Here is a 20,911-nt window from a genome sequence, read left to right as displayed (position 1 = left end):
TATTGGTATAGGAGAAATCAGGGTAGGCTTCTTGGAGGTGGTGCTGGATGAAGTCTTAGGGATGAGGTGAAGACAAGGGAGAAGCAGCAGGAGAAACACATTCCAGACAATGAGGGCAGCACAAGCAAAGGCATGGAGATGAGACGCTGAGTGGTAACACAGCACCTCCCATGGCCCATCAGGAAGGATAGGCAGCGACAACAACAAATTGTAGGGATGTGAGAATGAGGGATGGAGAGGCCCTTAAGGCTCCACTATGTGAGAAGAAGTTGAAAGAACTAGAGATCTTTAACAGAGAAGGGGAGATGGAGAGGGGCCTACACTTCATGTATTTGAAAGGAAATGACCCAGACCTCTCTTCGGTTGTTCCAGAGGCAGATCTAAAATGGGAAATTACAGGACGGTGAACTTTTTAACAATCAGAGCTGCCCGAGAGTAGAACTGAGGCTTGCAGAGGGAGTAACTCTCCCTCTCTGGAAGCATTCTGGCAGAGGCTTAGTGCCACCTGTGAGGCAGAGGAATAAGGGCTACACCACGGGGTCAAAGGGCCAGAGGAGGAATGATTCAGTTTGGAGATAGGAAGGGCTTGTCTGGGCTGGGCTGGGAGCTAACGAAGAAGGGGGATACAGATGCATAAAACCAGAAAATGCCTTCTAGGTAGGAACTCTGGGTGTGAAGCTGGTGCCAGCCCAAGATTCAGGGTGCAAACTGCAAACCCAGAAGGAGATTCAGGAGCTGCCATGAACCCTGCCTTGCCACATTTTGCTAACCACAGCCGCCCTGCTCCTTGGTGAAGATGGTGTTCACAGAAGCAGAGTCAAGGATGTTTCCATGAGTCTGCCATCAGCATCAGAACCCACTGCAGGTAAAATGGATCGGGTTGCAGTGTGCTAGGGCGATGGTCTGTGTACCTGCACCCACACCCAGCATGCACCTTGCAGACAGTCTCTCCACACCAGCCCCATAGAGCCCCACCCACCCCCAGGCAGTCTCTGCACTAAACCCACTGGCCCAGGACAGCCGTGCCATGCGGCCTTACCTGGCTGTTTCACAGTGACTTCTGTGCGCCCAGAAACCTCCTCTGCCAGCTTGTACCAGGCGTAGTTGGGGCTCAGCAGCCACTCCTCCACGTGGCAGTAGTAGCTGCCGCTGTCGCTGACCTCGGCTCTCTGGACCGTGAGGCTGAACAGACCCCCCGACACATGCCTCTCAAACTGGAGCCTGGCTCTCAGGCCCTCCTCCTCGGCGTAAGTGCCGTATTCGAAGGCGGAGTTGTGGGTGGTCTTCAGGATGAGCTTGCCGTCCGCATCCGAGGGCTTGTGGACGTACCAGAGCACCGCAAAGTGGGAGTTCTGGCTGGTCTGAGACTTGACTGAGCAGTTCAACTGAATGGGCCTGTTTTCCACCAGGGTGAGGGTCCTCTTCGATTTGCTCACCTGCAGCTTTGTCACTGCAAAGGAAAGAGGAACAGAGGAATCGCCACACACTCCCAGAAACATGGCCCATCCACCTCCAGGCCGGGTTTCCTCCAGCACAGTTCCTGGGGGATTTAACACCGACTGGCTTCAGTGTGCGGAAGGCAGCACGGAGCCTAGGCCACCCCTAAACATCCTTCCCCGTCTCCTCCTTGCCATACCCCTGGTTTAGGCCTTCACCATCTCCCCCCTCTCCGCTGCCTGCACAGCCCACCATCACAGGGCCTCCTGGGGTGATCCCGCTGAAATACAAATCTAGCTATATCAGGTCTCTGCTTGAAAAGTTTAATGGCTCCGAACTACCTAAGGGCTAGAGAGAAACAATTCCTTTTCACAGCACAAAGTCCCTTCAGGATCTGGCCTTCACCCAAGTGTCCTGACTCATCTCTCACGACTCACCCTCAAGCACCCTCCACAGGCACACGCACCTGGTGCAGTTTCCCCTGAGCGCTGGCCTTTGCCTTGCTGTCCTCTCTGCCTGTCTCCTTCTGCCACCTCCCACCCTGACCCTTCTCTCCACTTATCCCTCACTCCCGTCCCCCTGGGCTCGATACCCTTCCTCAGCACCCTCTATATATCTCTGGGCTGTGTGTCCTCATATCTCTCTCCCATATCCTAGATGGTGAGCTCCCCCAGGGCAGGGATCAGGCTCTTTCCACTCAATCAGCCAGTATTTACAGAGGCCCACTCGGTTTCCCACAGGATGCTAAGTGCTGGGGATGCCCTGAAGAGTAAGCCGGAGTCGCAGCCCTCATGGGGTGGACTGCCTAGTGGACATTCTCATCGATGCAGCCCCAGAGCCTAGCACAGCGCCTGGTCCAGGAAAGCGTTCAATCAGTGCTTGCTGAAATAGGTGAATGAGTGGGTGAGCGAATGAGAGCGCATTGGAGAAACACAGCAACAGGTAAATAGAGGATGCTGGGGGGGAGGGGGCTCCTCTGCAGGAGTGAGAGAGAAGGCCAAGAAGACAGCAAACCATGGGACAAGGCAAAGCCAATTGTAGTCCTCCCTCCTCCTCACTGTCTCACTCCAAAAACAGACAAGAGGGCAGCCTGTGGAGCACCTCCCCAGCAGCTAGTGGCAAGAAGCCAAGGTGTAATGAAATCCATCTTAGGAAGGTGATTTGAGATCTTACCCACCCCATTCGGCTCTGCGTTCCCCCACCCACCCACCCTCTCCTGCTACTAAAAATGAAAAAAAAAAAAAAAAAAAAAATTCTAAGTTCCTCTTAGGGAACTAATAGTACAAGCATTGTTCCACCTCCACCACTCTCTTCACACTGTTTTTCGGCCACAGGGACCAAACCACTTCCCAGCTGAGAAAGAAAGCAGGGGCAGGGTGCAGATTCCACCCAGGTACAGCAACCTGGGGCTCCTCCAGCTGAACTTGTGTGGAGGGCAGGGGCAGGGGAGGGATGCCTGGCCAGGCTCCAGCACTTTGCTGGTCAGACTCTGTTTCTTTAGTCCAGCTCAACCCAGGGAACTGCATCTAGACCCAGGACCCAGCCCACTGGTCATGACCCTGGCCTGCCAGCTTGCTTAAGCTTGGCTTGGCAGCACCAAGGGTTGAGTCCCATGCATCACGAAATCAAAACTTGTGAAAGCCACAGACTGCCACTTGGTCTCCCTATAACACACAGACAAATGTTCTGAATGGATGGAAGGATTTAGCAAGCCAAGGTGTGGCAGAGTCCAATTCCCAATGCCATGACTGAGCAGCACTGAGGAGCATTTCCCAGCGGTGAATCAGACATTCTCTCCAGGAAGACCTGTTGAATTCACAAACCCACAGACCTTCTCACACCATCAAGAACACACCAGGCACCATTTAGAGAGAAATCCTGTGTGCCACAGCCCCACCCTCCCGGGTTCATCTTTTTTGTTAGCAAGTCCAATCTTCTGCCTTCTCCTTCTTCAAACACAGGAAGTCCTCTAGGGCACATTAGGAATCCAGGACAGGGTTTACCATTAAGCTCCCAAGCTCTGGAAACTAGATTCCCATTCGCTTGCCAGTCGACTTTTCAGATTGGATTCATATAATACTTGAAACAACCGGCTCCCTTTTCATTCCTTTCCAACCCAATTCACCGCATGCAAATGATATCTATATCAGTGCAAATGACACCACCTGAATTATCTGGTTCTTCGCCAAAAAAACTGGGTTGTTCAGCAATGGAGTAGAAAGAGCTTTAAAATGTATTATTAATTGGGGCCAGATTATTTTTGCAACTGTTACTAAGGAAACCTCAATTGCTATAGTAACTGCATATGTTAAACTGGAATCCTATGACGAAACTTCTATTCAGTCACATGGTCTGAGAACAAGAATCCAAGGAAGAGAAATGTTTCAAAGCATTTCCATTTTTTTTTTCTTCCCATGTCAAAATATTGTGAAGTGTTGAGAAGCTTGAAAGAGAGGCATTTTTAAAATTTGGTGTATGTCTGACAGGTGGGCAAGGGGTCAGCTCCTGTTCTATGCTCTGGATTTCCTCCCACATCTCCAGGGCAGGTAGGACCTTTCCTGAGGCACGGGGGAGACTGGAATCTCCATATACAATTAAGGAGCCCTCCCACGTCCTGCCACAGCCCTGCCCTGGGCGGTGTACAGCTTGAGTGCACCACCTTCCTCTGCAGCGCTAGGAGAGCCCTGCCCACTCAGAGACCACAGGTGTTTTCATCTTCAAAATAAGAACAATATGTCTCTATCTCCATTAGGAGTTTTGTGCAGACTAAAAGCAATTGTCTATAAAAGGAGTTTAGCACAGAACCTGGTATACAACAAACACCCAGTGAATTTTAGCTATTCTCATTCCTTTTTGTTTTCTGTGCCTTGTCCCAAGTTCAAAGTTCAACACTTAGATTGGGAGTTGTCAAGCATAAGTGGCAATCTTCCTGTTCAAAGTGCTGTTCTTGGATCAGCAGCACTGGGAGCTTGTTAGAAATGCAGACTCTCAGGCCCCACCCCAGACCCAGTAAATCAGAATGTGCACTTTATTTAACAAGATCCCCAGGTGATTCACACATAGCTTCAAACCTGAGAAACCCTGGACTTGGCCGTGTGAGTGAATGGACTTTGAGAGGCCATAAATACAGACGTGAAAGAAAAGACTAAGGCTTGGTTAACCCCCAACAGCGAATTGGCAGGAGGAAGAAAGAATCCAGCAAGAGACAGGAAGAGAGAGCCGCTCCAGCTCACGCCAGCAGCCGCGTTCACAGCAGCCCCCAGCGGCCGGGCCCTGCTTAAGGGAATGGCCCTTTCTTTCTGCAACTGGAGAGTTTCCTTCCCAGGCTTCTGATTAAAACTTGAAAGATCTGTGTTTTGCATCGTAGAAGAGGCTGTTGTGTTTGTTACAAGCCAGGATAGGGTGGTTTCAAGGTGAGACATCAGGAAGAGGGAAGAACTCCGTAGCGGAGACCAGCAGCAGCTTTCTCAGCCAGCCTACCCTCCCTTCGGATTCCACTCTGTGCGTGCTCTTCTCACTCAAAACTCATTTATGTCTTCAATAAAGGATTCCCTTACGCTCCACTATAGCTCTGTTACAGCTGCCTTACAACGAAGGTAATTTTTCAACAGTCTTCTCTTACAAAATTCTAAGCATATTCAGGGCAGGGACTCTGACCCAATCATTGTTAAACTAATCAATGAATGGTTGAATAAATGTGGTTACTTTTTTCAAAGGAGAGGCAATTCTGATTTTGATAGAAGAGAGAACATTTCGAAAGGTATGTGGCCTCTGAGCTAGGCCCTGTGAAACAAGCAGAGAAGGAGAGTGAAAGGGCACGTCAGAGAGAGAGCACAAGTGAGGAAAGAGGACAATTACCCTGTGCAGTCTATTCGGGGAGGAGCACGTGCTCAGGTGCAGTGGATGAGGTTAGAAAGGTAAGCTTCGGCCACACTGCAAGGGGCCTGGAGCTTGTACTTCATCCTGACCACCTGTGGCCCTCAGGGTGCACGCCATGGATCTGCAGATCAGCATCACCTGGGAATCTGCCAGCCCCTGCTAAGTCAGAAAAACTGCAGGTGAGGCTCAGCAACCTGCAGTCTTATGAGCCCTCCAGTCCATTCTGATGCACACTCAAGTTTGAGAAGCACGAGGTGGTTGCCGGTAAGTCTGAAGAGAGCGGTTTCTGTGCAGTGGTGTGGAGGAAGACACTGCTCTTTATGAAAGAAGACAGTAATGCCAGAGATAGAGGCGGCCAGTGGCTGTGGCAGGAGAGATGTTTCAAGTGGAGGGAAGCAAGTCAGATGAGAGACAAGGAGAGAATGCAGGGTGAGCTGCCTGGGAAGCCAGTGGCATAGCTGCCTGCCAGTCAAACTGTTACTACCCCTGAGTCCCTCTGTCCTTAACACCCCTTGGCTCTCTGCTCTCTCCACATGACCATTCCCTATTTGGGCCCCAGTGATCTCTTTCTCATACTCTTATAATTGGCCTGCATCCCTCCCTCTCAGCCTAACCACAGTCAGGGGATTTTCCTAAATGGCAAGCAGGGCATGCTACTGCCCACGGCTGCCCACCCCACAGCCCGTGACAGCAGTTCTCAATAAAGCAGCTAATCGCAAGCAGGTCTCTGGTTGCCATATTGATTTGGGGAGGGGTATATATTCAATGGAATAAAGCCATTGAAGATGTAAAATCCTATCTGGGACAACTCCATGCAACAAAACTCTGCCTCGTGTCCTGTGTGACTTTCGAATGACATTCATATGGGCAAAACTTATGCCTCTGAGTCTAGAACCTACTTTCATTTTACTATCATCACAATACTTTTATTTTGCATAGTTTTAATATGTGCCAGGTCAGTCAAGAGAAGATTTTCCTTTGTTTTGTTCAGAATTGTAGCAAGACTTACTCAGGACTTCAGAAACCCTGTCGGGATGGCAGTCCTGCTCAGGGTGCCAAGTCTGATACAGTGACTGTCAGTGTGCATTTAGAGGCAGCATTGACTGTGACTGTGCCCCCTAGCATAGCTGTCCTGAGGCATTTACACATTGAAACACATTATTTTACTATGAACTACTTTTTTAAAGAAACTTTCTTTATCCCACAACTAGGAGAGTATAGCAAATTTCAAAGATGATACGATTAGGAATGTTATATTGTATATTAATTTCATTTCTGGGTAAAGGGAATATAAATTATTACAAAAATGGAGTATATGATCTGAGTACGAGCTAAAGTCCTATTTCTGAGTTTAGGATATTCTTATTTATTTAGCAAACTTTCATCTGGTCCTATGTGCTCAGCACTATGCTAGCACTTTATAAATATTAACTATTTGGTCCTCACCAATCCTATGAAATAAATATTATTCCCAGTTTTATAAAGACGCTTGCCCACAGTCACACAGCTGGCTCAGTGGTAGAGCTGGAATTCAAACCCAGGCCGTCTGGTCTGTCCTTGCTTTTAGCTATTACATATGCCCACCCTCACCCCATGCTCCCGTGTACAAAATGGACTTCTTGATCCCTGCCAGCTTGCCTAGGGGTGAACCCCTCCTAGACCCCATGCTTTAGTCATCTCAAAATAAGCATGTGCTCCCACCCTCTGTGACTGACTGTATTCACACTCTTCTCTGAGCCCGAAATGCTGCACTCCTCCTTCCCAACCTACTGCCCTCACCCCTACCCGACTCCCTCCTCACACCTCCGGCCCCTACCCCTGCCCTGTGCTGGCTCTGCCTCCACACCTGTAATGCTTTTCTGCTCTCCTCTGTCCGTAGGCCTGCTGCCTCCCACAGAGCCCGCAAGACAGCAACATGACACACCCATCTCTGCAGCCTCACCAGCATGGCAACCTGGCACTTAGTAGGTGCTCAAACATGCATGCAGAGAGACAGGGAGGGAGGGGCAAGGGGAAAGTGGCAAGAGTCTGCAGGTGGAAAGAGCTAATGAAGGTAACCCAGATGTGCCCTACCCTGCCTTACCTGTCTGCAGGCAGGGCAGTGACCCTGGCTCATTGATGCCAAAAACAAGTGCCCCGGTGTTACTATGACAACAGGCCTGAGGCATCGGGGAGGGGCTGGGCACTCCTCTTAGGGCTCTTGCACTCATGCCCATTCTATCTTGGCACAGACAACAGGTAGAAGCCACCTGGGATGGAAGAAGGAGAACCCCAGACTCCCCTGAAAGAAGGTAGAGGCCAGTCCTCTGAGGGATGGGACAGCCAGTCACCCACCAGAATGCAACAAGGAGAGCCAGTGTTCACATGCTCTGGACTCAGGGAAGTCAAAGAAAAGCCCTCTGCTATCCCAATCTGCCAGGTCAGCAATAAGAAATAGAAGAAAACCGATTTGGCAACATCCAGAGAGTATTAAATATTCATCCTGACTGCCCATCAGTAAAATCCCAGCAGAATACACCCTCTGACAAGTCGGCTTTCCACCACCGGAGGCTGTCCTCCTGGAAGCTTGTTTATGGCTTTGTCAATTTTAATGTACAATATTTAATAGCCAAACCAAGATATTGTCGTAAACAGTTGGAAAATGAGTGCTGACATTTCCCTTACTGCTTCTGTATTTAGGGATGTGTAATTGGTGGGTGTTTTGAGCTAAAGAAAATCAGAAGGAAGCAAGGCAATTATGCTTCACAATTAAAAGAGAAAAGAACTGATTAAGAGCTAACAATCAAATAAGTGAACTGGCTGAAAGTCTTGCCTAAGCGCCCCTGGAGGGGTCACGCTACGTGATCAATGGGGATCAGACTAAGCTAGAACAACGGCAACGTGAGAGTGACAGCATTCCTTGAAGATTCTGTTGGGGATGTGCATTTGCAACAGGAAGCACGCACAGGGAATGGTCAAATAACACATCCACAACAAGTCAACTGTGCCATCCAACCAGAGATTCTGATGAATACTGATACGGGGGCAGGATTAGCAGGTGGCTCCAGCAGGGACGAGTCTGGGGCACAGACCACAAAGTAGATTGCTGCGATAAGTGATCTCACAGCAGTGGAAGGCTGATGGTAAATGGACCAGCGTGAGTCAACAGTCCCTGGATTCCTATTTCATTCCGACGGAATAAGAATATTCAACACAATACTCTTTAAAACAGGGGTAGCAGGGGACATTTCTATGGAAGACACCAGAGCAGGGCTAAGAATCTATGTTTTGAGGGGCAAGGTATGCAGGGAGAGCAAAGGAAGAGAGGACAGCGCTGGTTCTGAGCTCTAGTATCCCCAAGTCTTAGAGCCACCTTGTGGCAGAAGCTGGAAGAATCAGGAGTTAAAAGAGGCACAAGATAAAACTTTTACACCATCAGCAAACTGTCTTGAGGAACCTCCACGAGTGTCTTATGACCCCAACTTCCAAAAAAACAAATTTAAGGATTTGCTAAAGGGGATTAGGAAATCAGGGGTGGTTAACCAGAGAGAGGAAACATTAAATACAAGTATACGGTACCAAAGAGGATTCTTGAGAAGAAAAACACTTGTCTAGAACATACAATAATAAAATTAGGAACTTGGACTCTGGAGCCAGACTGCCTGTCTGGACTTGAATCCTGGCTCTGCCACTTACTATGGCACACTGGGCAATTTATGTAACTTCTGTGTCAGTGTCCTCATCCGTGAAGCTGGGTAAAACGGTCCCCCTCACAGCACTGCATGGATTAAGGAGGAACTAAGTTATTATGTGTAAAGCATTCACACTGGTTTACAAGAAATGCTCAGTGAATATTAGCTGCTACTGTTGTTACTACCAGTAACACTAGTGCCATAACTCCGCCACATCATCAATCTACAAGGAGAAAATTCTTCTGTGAAGGACACCATTAACTGAATGCAGAAAGAGTAATCTCTGATTACACAGCCTTTAAAAAGGTCAAAGTCTCCCTATCGCAATTACTTTTTAACAAGGCACACCTGGATTCAAATCCCAACTTCCCCCCCTACTCACTAGGTGTTTAATTTGAGCAAGTGAGAACCTCTCAGAGCCTCTGTTACTTCATTTGTAAAATGGGAAAGCAATATGTTCCTCCCAGGGTTGCAGTGAAGATTAAAGTGAGATAATATACACCAAGTGTCCAATAGTCCCCAGCACACAGTCAGCTCTCATGTATTTTTCCACTTCTATTTCCCCAAAATGAATGCACCAGCACCAAAGTTTATAGGAAAAAGAGTAAAAACTCATATGAAGCTCTCTGGAAAATATTAAGTACTAAACACATAAATATTTAACAGAGGAGAGACAGTAACACTTAAGGGGATGCACTCTCCTGGTGCCTCAGCCGCCCTCTGGGAGTCCTGCACGGCCTCAAGCACCCACCTTTGCTCTTCCTAGCCTCCAAAGGGCCATAAAAGTCTATTACTGTGCACCTTTAAGTAAAGGCCTCATAACAGCCCAAGTACAGTGATACTCCTAAGTCCCCTCTGCCAACCACTGTTCATTCTCACTTTACAGTGAAAACACAACAGAAACCAACTCAAGACACCCGAAAGATGTCCTCAGAGCAGATCCAGGGACTCCCAACCCTCCAGCTACTTTATCTACCCAGGAGGCAATTATGGTATAAAGGAAAACGTTTGCTCTACAGAAGTCAGAGAGACCTGGGCTCCAATCTCAGTTCAAATCTGTTTTGCCACTTAACCAGCTGGCTTGCCTCCATCAAGATTCCCAACCACTTTAAGCCTTGGTTTCCTCATTAGCAAAATAGAGATACAAACACCTGTGTTATTAGGTTGTGGGATAAATTTAAAAAAAAAAACATGAGTAAAGCACTAGGCACAAACCTGGCATCCAAAAGGTACTTCATACATATTTTTTCCTGTGTGCCTTTAGTAACACCATAAATTAAATAATTAGAACCTTCAATGAATTAATTCTGGATTCTTCCCTTAGGCACTGCAGTCTTAGATACCAAGTAGTACCAGAAACAGGCAAATACGCGGGATGTATTCAAAAAGGCAATGTCAGACAAGGTCTTGGGGTCAGCATCTCCTCTACCTTCTACAGCTGCAGAACCATGTGACGGGCACTACTGCTCAGAAAACTGACCCTAAGAGCCAGAGGGGACCAAAAAAAAGGTGCAATTACAATCCTAATGTACCACTCAATAATGCAGGCAAGTGGGTACCTCGACATTTTCCACAACAAGGGTTCACATAAAATGGCGTCTCTGCTTAACCTTCCATTAACCTGAAAATCCACTTAAGCAAAACAGCCTCTTCCCCAAGCGTCCCCAAGTTTAGGTTCTCACTGGCCAAGGGAACAGTCTCATCATTTATACCACTCACTTGTTCCAAATCTGGTACAGAACAGAACTCTGTTATGGGGTTAGACGAGGTGAAGGAGAAACCCAAAGGTGACCATTATTTAACCTCACATTGCTGAAAACAACACTTGGCTACCTGAAGTAGTCTAGCAGACCAGGTCTGGCACTAACCGTGGCTGTCAGTGGGCAGAAAAATCCTTTTGGCAAGGCGTTCCAGCCATCTTTGCAAAGTCAAACCCTCACCCTTGCCTGCACAGGTGCCTGTTCTAGCCGAGGCATGGGCTGGGCAAGGGAAGGAACACAGGAGCCTACCGCCCGGGCTCCACCCTCCACCAGCTTCTAACCTGGCAGGAGACAAGGACAGACAGAGGAAAACCATAAGAGTTACATGTACTTAACTCCTCCCACATGTCAGCAGAAGAGCCTGATGAAGGTGAGAGTGTTTGCAGAAATCCCCACTGACTAATGCTCCCCAAAATGATGCATCCTTATGATCTGCTTTTAGACAGACTCAGCCTCCATAGAGAAAGGAGCTCAAATTCAGGGCCCATACAACTGGACGGGGCCTGGGTGCAGGCAACATTGTGGGAGAAACTCAACCAGGGTTCAAATCCTGGCTCCACCATTCACTGGTTACATGACCTTAGGCTAGTCACTTAAATCTTTCCTGGGGTGGTTGTGCAATTCTAATAAAGTAATTGACCTTCAGCGCCTCGTATAAAGCAGATGCTCAATAGGTGCCCATTACCCTCCCTCTTTACTCAGAATTTCCTTGCCTGTGAACAGGAGGCAATGATACCACTTCCACATCGTTGTATGAGGATTACAGGAGATGAGGTTAAGAAAAGGGCTTTCTTTAAAGCAATTGGCCTGTGCATTTCACAAATGTGCATGTCTTCACACACACACACGGGTTAGGGAACTGTTCTAGATTAAAGGAGTCTAAAGAGACAGGATAACAAATGTGATGTGTGATCCCTGATTGGATCCTGATTTGAAAGGGAAAGTAACTCTAAAAGGCATGATTGGGACAACTGGGGAAATGAAGGTGATAGCAGTACACTAACGTAAAACCCCAAGCATGCGATAATGGTGCAGTGTGTGGGTAGGTTCTTAGGAGTTACATGTTGAAGTACTCAGGGGAAGTATCCCAATGTCCACACCTTTCCCTCCAATGGCTCAAAAACAACAAAATACACACACACAGAGGAAGAAAACAAATGCTGTCAGACAACTGGCTATCAAGGAAAGGGAATACAAGTGTCCACTGCATGATTCTTAAAACTTCTTATTGATTTGCAGTGTCTCTCAATGAAGAGCTGGGAAAGGGGGAAGTGATGCTAAGGGCTCCATGCACACCTTTCCTTTCCCCTCACATCTGCTCAGGCAGCATGGACACACAGCCCCCAGGTCCGCAGCGCTCACCTGGCTGCAGCACCCTGATCTCCAGCAGGTTGGAGGTCCTCTCCGCCAGCCGTGTCCAGGTGTTGTTGTAGTTCTTCCGCCACAGCTCCGCCACACACTGGTACTTGCCCGCTTCCGTGTCACTGGCTCGGCTGATGCTTAGGCGGACGTTGTTGCTGGACTCGGCCTTCTCGATGGCAGTTCGGGTTCGGAAGCTGGAGGACCTGTCCCCCCACTGGACCCCTCCGTCCCGGGTGAAGGTCACCAAGTCATGGAACTCCACCGTGCCCACCGGCTGGAACCGCCACGTCACCGACACGGGAACCCGGGCAGGGTAGTGGGGTTTGATGATACACTGCAAGTCAAAGGAGTCGCTGTACGTCACTCCCGGTGTCCGGGAGATGGCTGTGACTGCAAAGCCCATTTCTGGAGAGAGAGCAGAGAGATTCAACCAGAGGAGGCCCGTGGCTTTCTCAGGGCAGCGTGACATCAGCAATGGGGCAGCTGGCAAAGCAAGCAAAGTGGAGCAGAGGCTCTCGGGGCCCCTTTTGAACTCTCAGGCTAGTGTTGCTTTTAGTATCCTGCCGAGGCCCAGTCCAAGAGTTTCCAAGACTCCACAGAGAGGCCCACCACAGTTCCCCCTGAGCAGCACTAGCCTAACCCTTCCCAATGAGATCCTTGTGCATTTGCTCCTCCCCTGGAATTAGACACCACAGTCCTCTCGGGGACTGACTGCATGTAGGCAGGGTCGCTCCCAGAAGTCTTGAGATTCCATGAGAAGACAGGAAAAGAAAAGCCCAAAGCCAATTTCCTCCATTGCATAGGAGGTAAACACAACCACACAGCCCCAACACCTCTTTTCCCGGTCCCCGAGCGCACTGGTGCTGAGAAGGGAAGCAGATGGAACTGGCCTCCAGTCCCTCTCCCGCGTCCCTCATGAAATCCAAGAACAAAGCAGGTGGGGACCTCCAGTGGGGTGGGACAATTGTCCTAAATGCAGGGTTCTGCAGTCTCAGCCGCTGTGAGTCTCTCAATCTTCCTTATTGAATGGGCAGCACTGCTAAGCCCTAACACTGACTCCTCAATATGAGTACCTCAGAGTTCCTTCAGCCTGGAAATACCGCTTAATATTCATACATTGATCACAATCATAAAGCTAACAGTAGCCAGTATGTATTGAGCACTATCTAGGTGTGAGCATGGTGCCAGCTGCTTTGCTCTCATCATGCTTCACTGAATCCCCAAAACAACCCTGTGGAACAGGCAGACTCATCATCTCTTCCTGCAGATGTAGAAACTGATGCAGAGAGAGGTTAGATAGATTGCCCAATATCAAGCACTTAGTAAGTCAATGACATAGTCAGTCTCCAACCACATGTAACTGATTCCAGGGGCCTTTTCAGGCTGCTCTACCCACGGAAAGCATAACACAGGGGTTAAAGGCCTAGACTCTGAAGCCAGCAGCCAAGGCTTTGATAACTTCCATTAAACAAGTTACTTAACTTCTCTCTGCCTCTGTTTTCCCATCTGTAAAATGAGTCCCTGTGAAGATTAAATAAATCAGTGTTTGTAAAATATTTCAAATAGTACCTGGCACATGAGATATATTTTGTCAAGTATTTTGTTAAAAAATAAAATAGAAATTAAAAAAAAGTACTTTAAACTCTGTATGTGAAAGACTGGCCACAGGATGAATCTTTTGGCTTTCTATGGTGAGGTTAAGTTGGCAAATAGGTACAATTTGCTGAAAACTCTGGACCTTCAATTTGGATTTCATAAGCTATCTCTATATACCCTTTAAAAAACTTTACGACACAGAAGCCCATCCTTAAACATGAAGCACCTGTGATGGTTACTGTGCACCTGTGTGTAGTAGGTGTTGCATGAGAGTGGTGTAGGACAGAACCTCAGGGACAGGACCCACAGCAGGTGCTCCTGCCTTCACACCTGAAGGGGAGAGTGCTTCTCCAAGTAAATGACACTGTCTAGTCCTGACACGGGCACATGCCATGGCCACAGAGCACCCAAGCTGCTCTAACTGAACAGTCATAATGGCCCATTGTACATTTGGGACCCACATCTAATTATACTGATAGGAAAATTCATGTGTGTCATTGTTAACTTTAGACTGAAAAGACAACCTTAATTAGTCCAGAGTGCCCTCCCATTCTTCCTTGTTCAGTCCTTTGGGCCACCTGATTATGGCTCTAGCCAGAGGTATCTCAGTGGTGGAGATCAGGTGAACAGTGATGGCCTCCGGATCCCAGGGCAGAGCCTCTCAGTGCCCCTGGCTGTAAGAACCACCAGACATATGGTGAGTAAGAAAAAACTCAGGGGATAACCTGATACCATAAATTACTTCTAGAGAAACAATCCTCATAACTCGAATCACTCATCAGACATTCCTAACCTTCCAGGATGGTAAAAAAAAAACAAAAAACAAAAAACTACCAGTACTGGACATCCAAAAGTTGCCCCCCAAGTTCCACTTCACTGGGTCCACACAGTGCTAAGTATGGACACAGGAACTGAGCTAATCAGGAAACACAATCACTGGAAGAAGTTTCTAAGACAGAAATCTGAGCTGTATAATTACTGCAAAAAGCAGGTCAATCTTTAGGACTAAGCTTTAGAAAATAAATGTAATTCTAATCTCAGAGGGGTAAGAAAATCGAGGACTCTGTTAACAACAAAAACCACTTGGGGCTGCCATCTTTACTGGGAGTATCCAAAAGCACCACCATCCCTACCTGCAAGGAAAGCGGTGACACAGTCCCAGGGAGTGGGACATAACGTTGCTGAGGACAACCGATGTCACATAACAAGTTTCTTTCCCAGCAAAGCCACAGACTGGTCGTTTAAAATTTAATATACTGATTCTATCCAGGCAGGTAAATGTTGATAGAAGCCTCTTTACCCTATGAGAAGCAAATCTAATCTTCTTTGGTTTTAGCAAATCTCAAGGTATCTTTTCATTCCATGCTAATGAGGGAATAGCTTTGTTAGGTATGGACCCCACTGAGTAGTAGAAACTTGTAGGCTTAGGCAAAGTATTTAACGTGTCTCGGTCTCAGTTTCCTCCATAAAATGAAAGTGTCTGTCACTTGGCTAGGTGGGGATTCAATGGGACAACTAAGTTTAAGTGTTAAGGATCAGCCAGGAACATAGTAAATGCTAAATAAATGCCAACAGGTGATTCTGTACCCTTCTCTGCTCACTTTCAGGAAGGCTGGCCCCTGGGCAGCAGGGCAGGAAAGACATGCCACACAGTGCTCAGTCCCTCTGCTCTCTTGAAGGCCAGGATGGCAGTGGCCACGTTCCTCTACCTGGGGTCACCACTTTGGTTGGGTGGGTTCCCTAACCTGGATAGACTTCTGATAACATCACTCCCTCCCAGCCAGACTAGGAGTAGTCACAGCTCCCAGCTATTGCTATCCCTCAGGAGCCCATCATCCACTGTGGGTCCCTTAGACCCTGCTAGCACCATCTTAATTAATTAAACTCTTATAAGAAACAAAATAGACATAAAGGAAAGTACTTTAACCTCTCTATGTGAAAGACTGGCCACAGTTTCCTGCTAGAACTCTGACAAAAGTCAGGATAAGGTGTTTGACACTGAAGCAGTCTCCATGCCAGACCCACCGCCAGTCCCACCGCTCACTCACCAAGAGCTGTGATGGAGATGGGAGTGCTGGCCCGGCGCTCCCCAACAATCTGCCACTCGCCATCCACCGCCCGCACCCATTCAGTCACGTGGCATTCATACTGGCCCTCGTCCTCCTTCCTGCTGTTGAAGATGCCCAGGCTGAACGAGTTGGGCTGCACCTGCTCCATCTGGATGCCCCCAAAGCTGCTGCGCTCCCAGTAGGACGAGCCTGGCTGCACGGTGCCATCCCGGTCTAGCCACATGATATTGCTGCGGCGGTTCTGCCTGTCCACGAGCTGCCAGATGACAGAGAAGCGACCCTGCGGCCTGCCTGCCGTGCGGACGCTGCAGGAGAAGTGCAGGTCCTCGCCCTCAAGGATGACGCTGGCATTGCTGGCCACCTCCACGGAGATGCTGCTCTCTAGGAAGAGGGAGAGAGAAACACACTGGAGGCTTTAACGGTCTCCACGGCGCCCTCCCCACAGAGGAAACAGGAGGAGGGGTGCAAATGGAATCACATTCAGGTACGGTGAGCCTCGGAGGGTCAAAAACACTCTGACACTAGCTGCTGCAAGCCCTGGCTGGCTCTGGGCGTCGCTCCCTGGGATTTTAGATCTGATCATCTAGGATGTTCTTTGCCGTGTGCAGAGGACTGGGATAACAAGGTTCTAAGACCTGAGACTGAATAAGAACCTAAGAAATACAACATAGTGGCATGATGTTCAGGGCATAAAACAATTTATCGGGTAATCTATTCAGCTGGAGTTCCAGGTTTTTCAAGTTGAATTTTCAGCAAGACGAGTAACTCCAAAATCCTACTTCACTTCACTCTTCCTACCATTCGGTACTCCAGCAGTCAAATAAAAGCTGAACATTCATAATGTGCCATTTGAGTCCTTCAGGACAATTTAGTAAATAGGAAAAAAAAAAAACCCGATAGGAAGTATTTGGACGATAACGTGTGCTTAAGTGTGGGCAATAAGGGAGCACAGATGGTCTAGTTTTGCAGAGTGTGTGGGGAGCGGGCTTTCATTCTTTCATTAACACACAGGAATAAAACAAAGCAAGCAGCTCGTCATCCACCACTCTCCTGCCTGTCTAGTCAACCCTGGGGCTCCTTTGCTCTCTGTCTAGAAACATTCTGCAAATCAAAAGTTTGGGATAAGGATTCCACTCCCTTCCCTGTCTCATCTAGCCTCTGCTGCTCACTTAACTATCTGAATTCACTCAATCGAGTTATTTAAACTCGACATGCCTCAGCCTCTTCTTCTGTAAGACAGAGAGCTACCTTTAATTGCAGAATTCTTTAAATATTACAAAGTAAATGAGATGACACGTAGATTCACCTAACACACAGTAGGTTTTCATAAACTGGTCATCATGATCATGATTAATTTTACTATTCCCCATAACTCTTTGTTTTTATAACCATCACAGAGAGCCTAATTGTTTTAATTATGCATATAGTATTTTGTATAATTATCTATATGGAATTCAGAAGGCCCGTAAGTATTAAAGAACACAAAGTAACTAATTTGGCTCCAATTTTTGGGTACCACCCACATGAAATACATGCAATAATTTTAAACCAATTAATTAAATCAAATCCCAGATTTTAAGAGGCACACCCAATTACCAAGAGAAGACACACACATACACATAACAATGCATTTGAATCAAAGCTTTTCTCTCCTTTATTTCCCCAACAGGCCGAAACAAAGACGAGCACAGAGACTCAGCATGTAGCTCTTATTATATCGAGGATGCCTGCTACCCATTCTGGATTTGCTTGTTTTATGTGAAAAATAAAAGGTGTGGATAGGGCAGGGAATAGCAATTTTCCCAGGAGGGCAACCTCCCCCAGGAGTCATACCAGGACGATTCACAGAGATGATCAGGCTCCTGAACCGTCACCATGTATAGCACTAATGGTTAAGAGGATGGATTTGGAAACTTCCTAACTCTGTAATCCTGTGGTTCTTCCTTAACCTACCAAAGCTCTCATTTCCAATGTGCAAAATGGAGATACTAATAGTGCCTACTTCTTAGGGCATGACACTGAGAGGATTAGATGAGGTAATTATTTTTCCTCATCATTAATAACAACAATATTCCTCTTTAGATTAAAGACTCATCCCCACTGTTATCAATTCAAAATAAGGGATTAAAAGGGCAACTTCAGCATCAAGGAAGAAAATTCTTTCACTTGTCTTAAGCAGAAGAATGACTTGTAGGACCTCACTCCCATCCACTACTGTCATCCCAGTGGACGCTTATGCACGTCCTGGCTCATTTATTGTAAGGGCTACTGTTTGGTGGTGCTCTGTTGCTTGAGCAAGCCTGGAAAACCCACATAGTTAGCATGTGGGGCTACAAGAAGAAATGTTATTTTATTATAGCAGCTGAGGCAAAGGCAACTACAGACCTAGTGCCTCACTACCCACTAACACTATTTACGGGGATTTCCAGGCCTGAGACAAGGCAGCCGACAATTTTAAACTCTCTGGATTAAGTGAAAACTAGGACAGAACTAATGAAAAACTGAGTACACGTTCACAAATGAAATTTCAAATCAGGAGGTTGATGGTGTAGCACAGGCTAAGCGCAGGGCGGTGGGTTTGGAGTTAGAAGCAAATATTTCCTAATGCAATGCAAGCTCAACCACTAATTGAACAATCAGCTCTGTCACTTCCTGTGTGGTGCTCTGATTTCTTCATTCATTAGGCGGATATCATATTAGCCTCTACAAGGATTTAAGAGGTGGGAGCGGAGAAGGAGATGATATATGCAGAAGCACTTTGGTCTCTTTGGAGGAAAAGCGCCATTAAAATCCAAGGCATTATCACCATTACCGATGTGATTGTTGTTGTTCTTCGGTAGACTTACCCAAGTGGCCTTGGGACAGGATCTGGTGGTGCTGGGGGACTTTAACTACCCAGTTATCTGCTGGAAAAGCAATATAGCAGGCCACAGATCATCAAACAAGTTCTTAGAAGGGGTTGGGGGAAATCTTAGTACAAAAAATATAGGAAGTAAACAGCGTGGCTGCCCTTCACTTGATCCTTAGAAAACAATGAGGAATTAGTTGCAGATTTAAAAGTAGAGAGTCCGTGGTTAAGGCAAGCACAGACTGACAGGAAAATAGTAAAGACAGTGGGCATTCAATTCAATAATTTCAATTGTACAGTATTCAGCGAGCACCTACTCTATGCAAAGCACCATGCTAGGCATTGCAGTGGGGGGAAAGGCTAAGAAACAAAAGAATTTCAAGATAATTAGACATGTATGTGTATGGTTTTTAACAAAATAATAATAAGCATAAAAGAAAATAATCCAGTTGATGAGAAAAGAAGAAAAGAGTGGCAAGAGGACAAGATGACCCCTGTGGCTACTTTTTACTTCACACTTGAAGAGAAATCTTTTCAATATTAAAACATATAAACAAAAATGTAAAGGAAATTATTACAAGGCTTAGAGAAAGAATAGTTTGAGCAGCTGAGAAAAGGTTAAAGGTTAGTCTTAAAACTTTACCATTTGTTTAAAATCAGAGCATTATAAGTTTTTATTCTTTTTACTAAAAACATAACTATGGGAGAATGAGATTAATAAGAATATCTTGATAATATGAATGTTTAAACACAACACAAGCAAACATCAGTAGTTTCTGGAATCCCTAGCAATGGCCGCTACCCACCCACACAAGGCCAGTCTACATGGAAGCTGGGAGCCCACTGAGGCAGCCTCAGAAATCAGCTAAGCTTAAAAGGCTATGCTCCAGGAAGATGTGAGAGGTCCCACCCACTGACGTTTAGAAATGCAATTTCAACAGGGAAGAGCCATTTAGGGAAATGCCAGCCTTTATACCTGAAAAACCCAGATGGCAAATTCTTAATAATATACTTTATGATTTAAAATCCTCCCATAAAAGATCAATTCTCCTTAAGTGAGATTTCAAGGCAGGCATCTACCTACTTCTTCTGGGACTTGATTCCCACACAGGAGCAAACAGTTTTCTGGGATTCCTGGTTTCCCTCCAAGCTGAGCTGGCACTGCTTGTGTATGCACAGGGCTGCTAGCACTCAGATAGGCCTATGCCCAGCCCTGGCCTGCCAACACACCCCTGATCCTGATCCTCTGCTATGGGGAGCCTGCTAACTGTAGGCAGGTGGGCTACACAGGGAAGAGAGGCTCAACGGTTTTCCCCCAGCTCTGCGTTACCTCAAGGGTTCCTTACACCTGCCCTCCCCTCACCCTCCCCATGCTATTCTCTTTCCCCTACCTCTCCTAAATCATGCTGAGCCAAAGGAGAAGAACGCAGCACATCTCTCTACTTACTAAGGGGGAGGACTATGATGGGGATGTTCTTGGGACGCTTGCTCTCCTTGTCAATGAATTCCCCGGTCACGGTTTTCTCTCGCTCAGTCACCCGGCAGTTGTATTTCCCGCTATCTTCCTGGCGGAGGTGGTAGATCTTCAGCACAAAGACACTGTCGCTCTCTTTGGCCACTTTAAGCTGTCCCCTGGCTTCCCGGTGAGCAAATTCACTGTTGAGGACAGGCACAGCGTTAGGGCCCATGGTGGCGATGAGCGAGCTGTTGAAGGCCCAGGAGACAGCAAAGTAACGGTCGGGGACATTCTGAGCCTCCAGGATGCATCTGAACTCCACCGGCTCTCCCACTGTGTGCAGCCGCTTCTCTGTTTCCAGCCGAACAGTGAATTCTTTGTCTGAGAGAACAAGTTAGAAAAGAGACATATCCTGGGTAAATGAGGGCCCCAGCCAAGTAAACCACATCAGCACATTCCCACTACCCTTCCTCTTCTTTACAATACTAACCGCGGGGAGGACCACAGTGCTTAGCTTGTGAGAAAAATAACTCAGACCCAGGTTCTCTGAGGCCTAGAGAAACCTCTGAATATCACAGAGATTTCAAAACTAGTTCAGCCCAGACGGTCTAAGCAAACTGTTACCCCAGTGAAGACCAATGGGGATCAGTCGGAAGCTTTAGATATCTTAGATGAGACCCCCAGGTCAGTGAGAAGCTACTAATATCATTCGAATGGTAGATTACAAAGATATAGCCTTGATATATGCACCCAGAACTCTGTTTAAGCAACAGCATTATAAACATTTTCAGCAGATATTGTAAGACTCACCCCACTGAGGTCTGTGGGAGAAA

At 47.2% G+C, this 20,911-nt stretch overlaps 1 protein-coding gene and 1 long non-coding RNA gene across 6 annotated transcripts in view; one reads left to right on the top strand and one right to left on the bottom strand.

The window, feature by feature from the left end:
• Nucleotides 1-20,911, bottom strand: part of IGSF3 (immunoglobulin superfamily member 3) — a 93,492-nt gene that overhangs the window by 13,342 nt on the left and 59,239 nt on the right. For 2 of the 5 annotated variants that reach the window (XM_015149009.3, XM_015149018.3), the window contains exons 5-9: nucleotides 20,070-20,459; nucleotides 18,621-18,680; nucleotides 15,754-16,155; nucleotides 12,110-12,514; nucleotides 1,040-1,450 (exon numbers count right to left, since the gene is read on the bottom strand). In XM_015149009.3, the coding sequence (XP_015004495.1) occupies nucleotides 1,040-1,450; nucleotides 12,110-12,514; nucleotides 15,754-16,155; nucleotides 18,621-18,680; nucleotides 20,070-20,459 (1,668 nt within the window). The remainder of the gene's footprint in view (nucleotides 1-1,039; nucleotides 1,451-12,109; nucleotides 12,515-15,753; nucleotides 16,156-18,620; nucleotides 18,681-20,069; nucleotides 20,460-20,911) is intronic. The other 3 variants (XM_015149024.3, XM_077950387.1, XM_077950380.1) reach the window with 2 other exon arrangements.
• LOC144331887 (uncharacterized) lies at nucleotides 4,635-11,868 on the top strand. Its single transcript, XR_013399467.1, has 2 exons — nucleotides 4,635-5,580; nucleotides 7,548-11,868. It is a non-coding gene; the product is annotated as an uncharacterized LOC144331887 (long non-coding RNA).

This window comes from Macaca mulatta, chromosome 1 (genome assembly GCF_049350105.2).
Source record: "Macaca mulatta isolate MMU2019108-1 chromosome 1, T2T-MMU8v2.0, whole genome shotgun sequence".
Classification (NCBI taxonomy): Eukaryota; Metazoa; Chordata; class Mammalia; order Primates; family Cercopithecidae; genus Macaca; species Macaca mulatta.
Note: the sequence above shows the minus strand (reverse complement) of the source record. Positions and strands in the feature narration are given on the sequence as shown.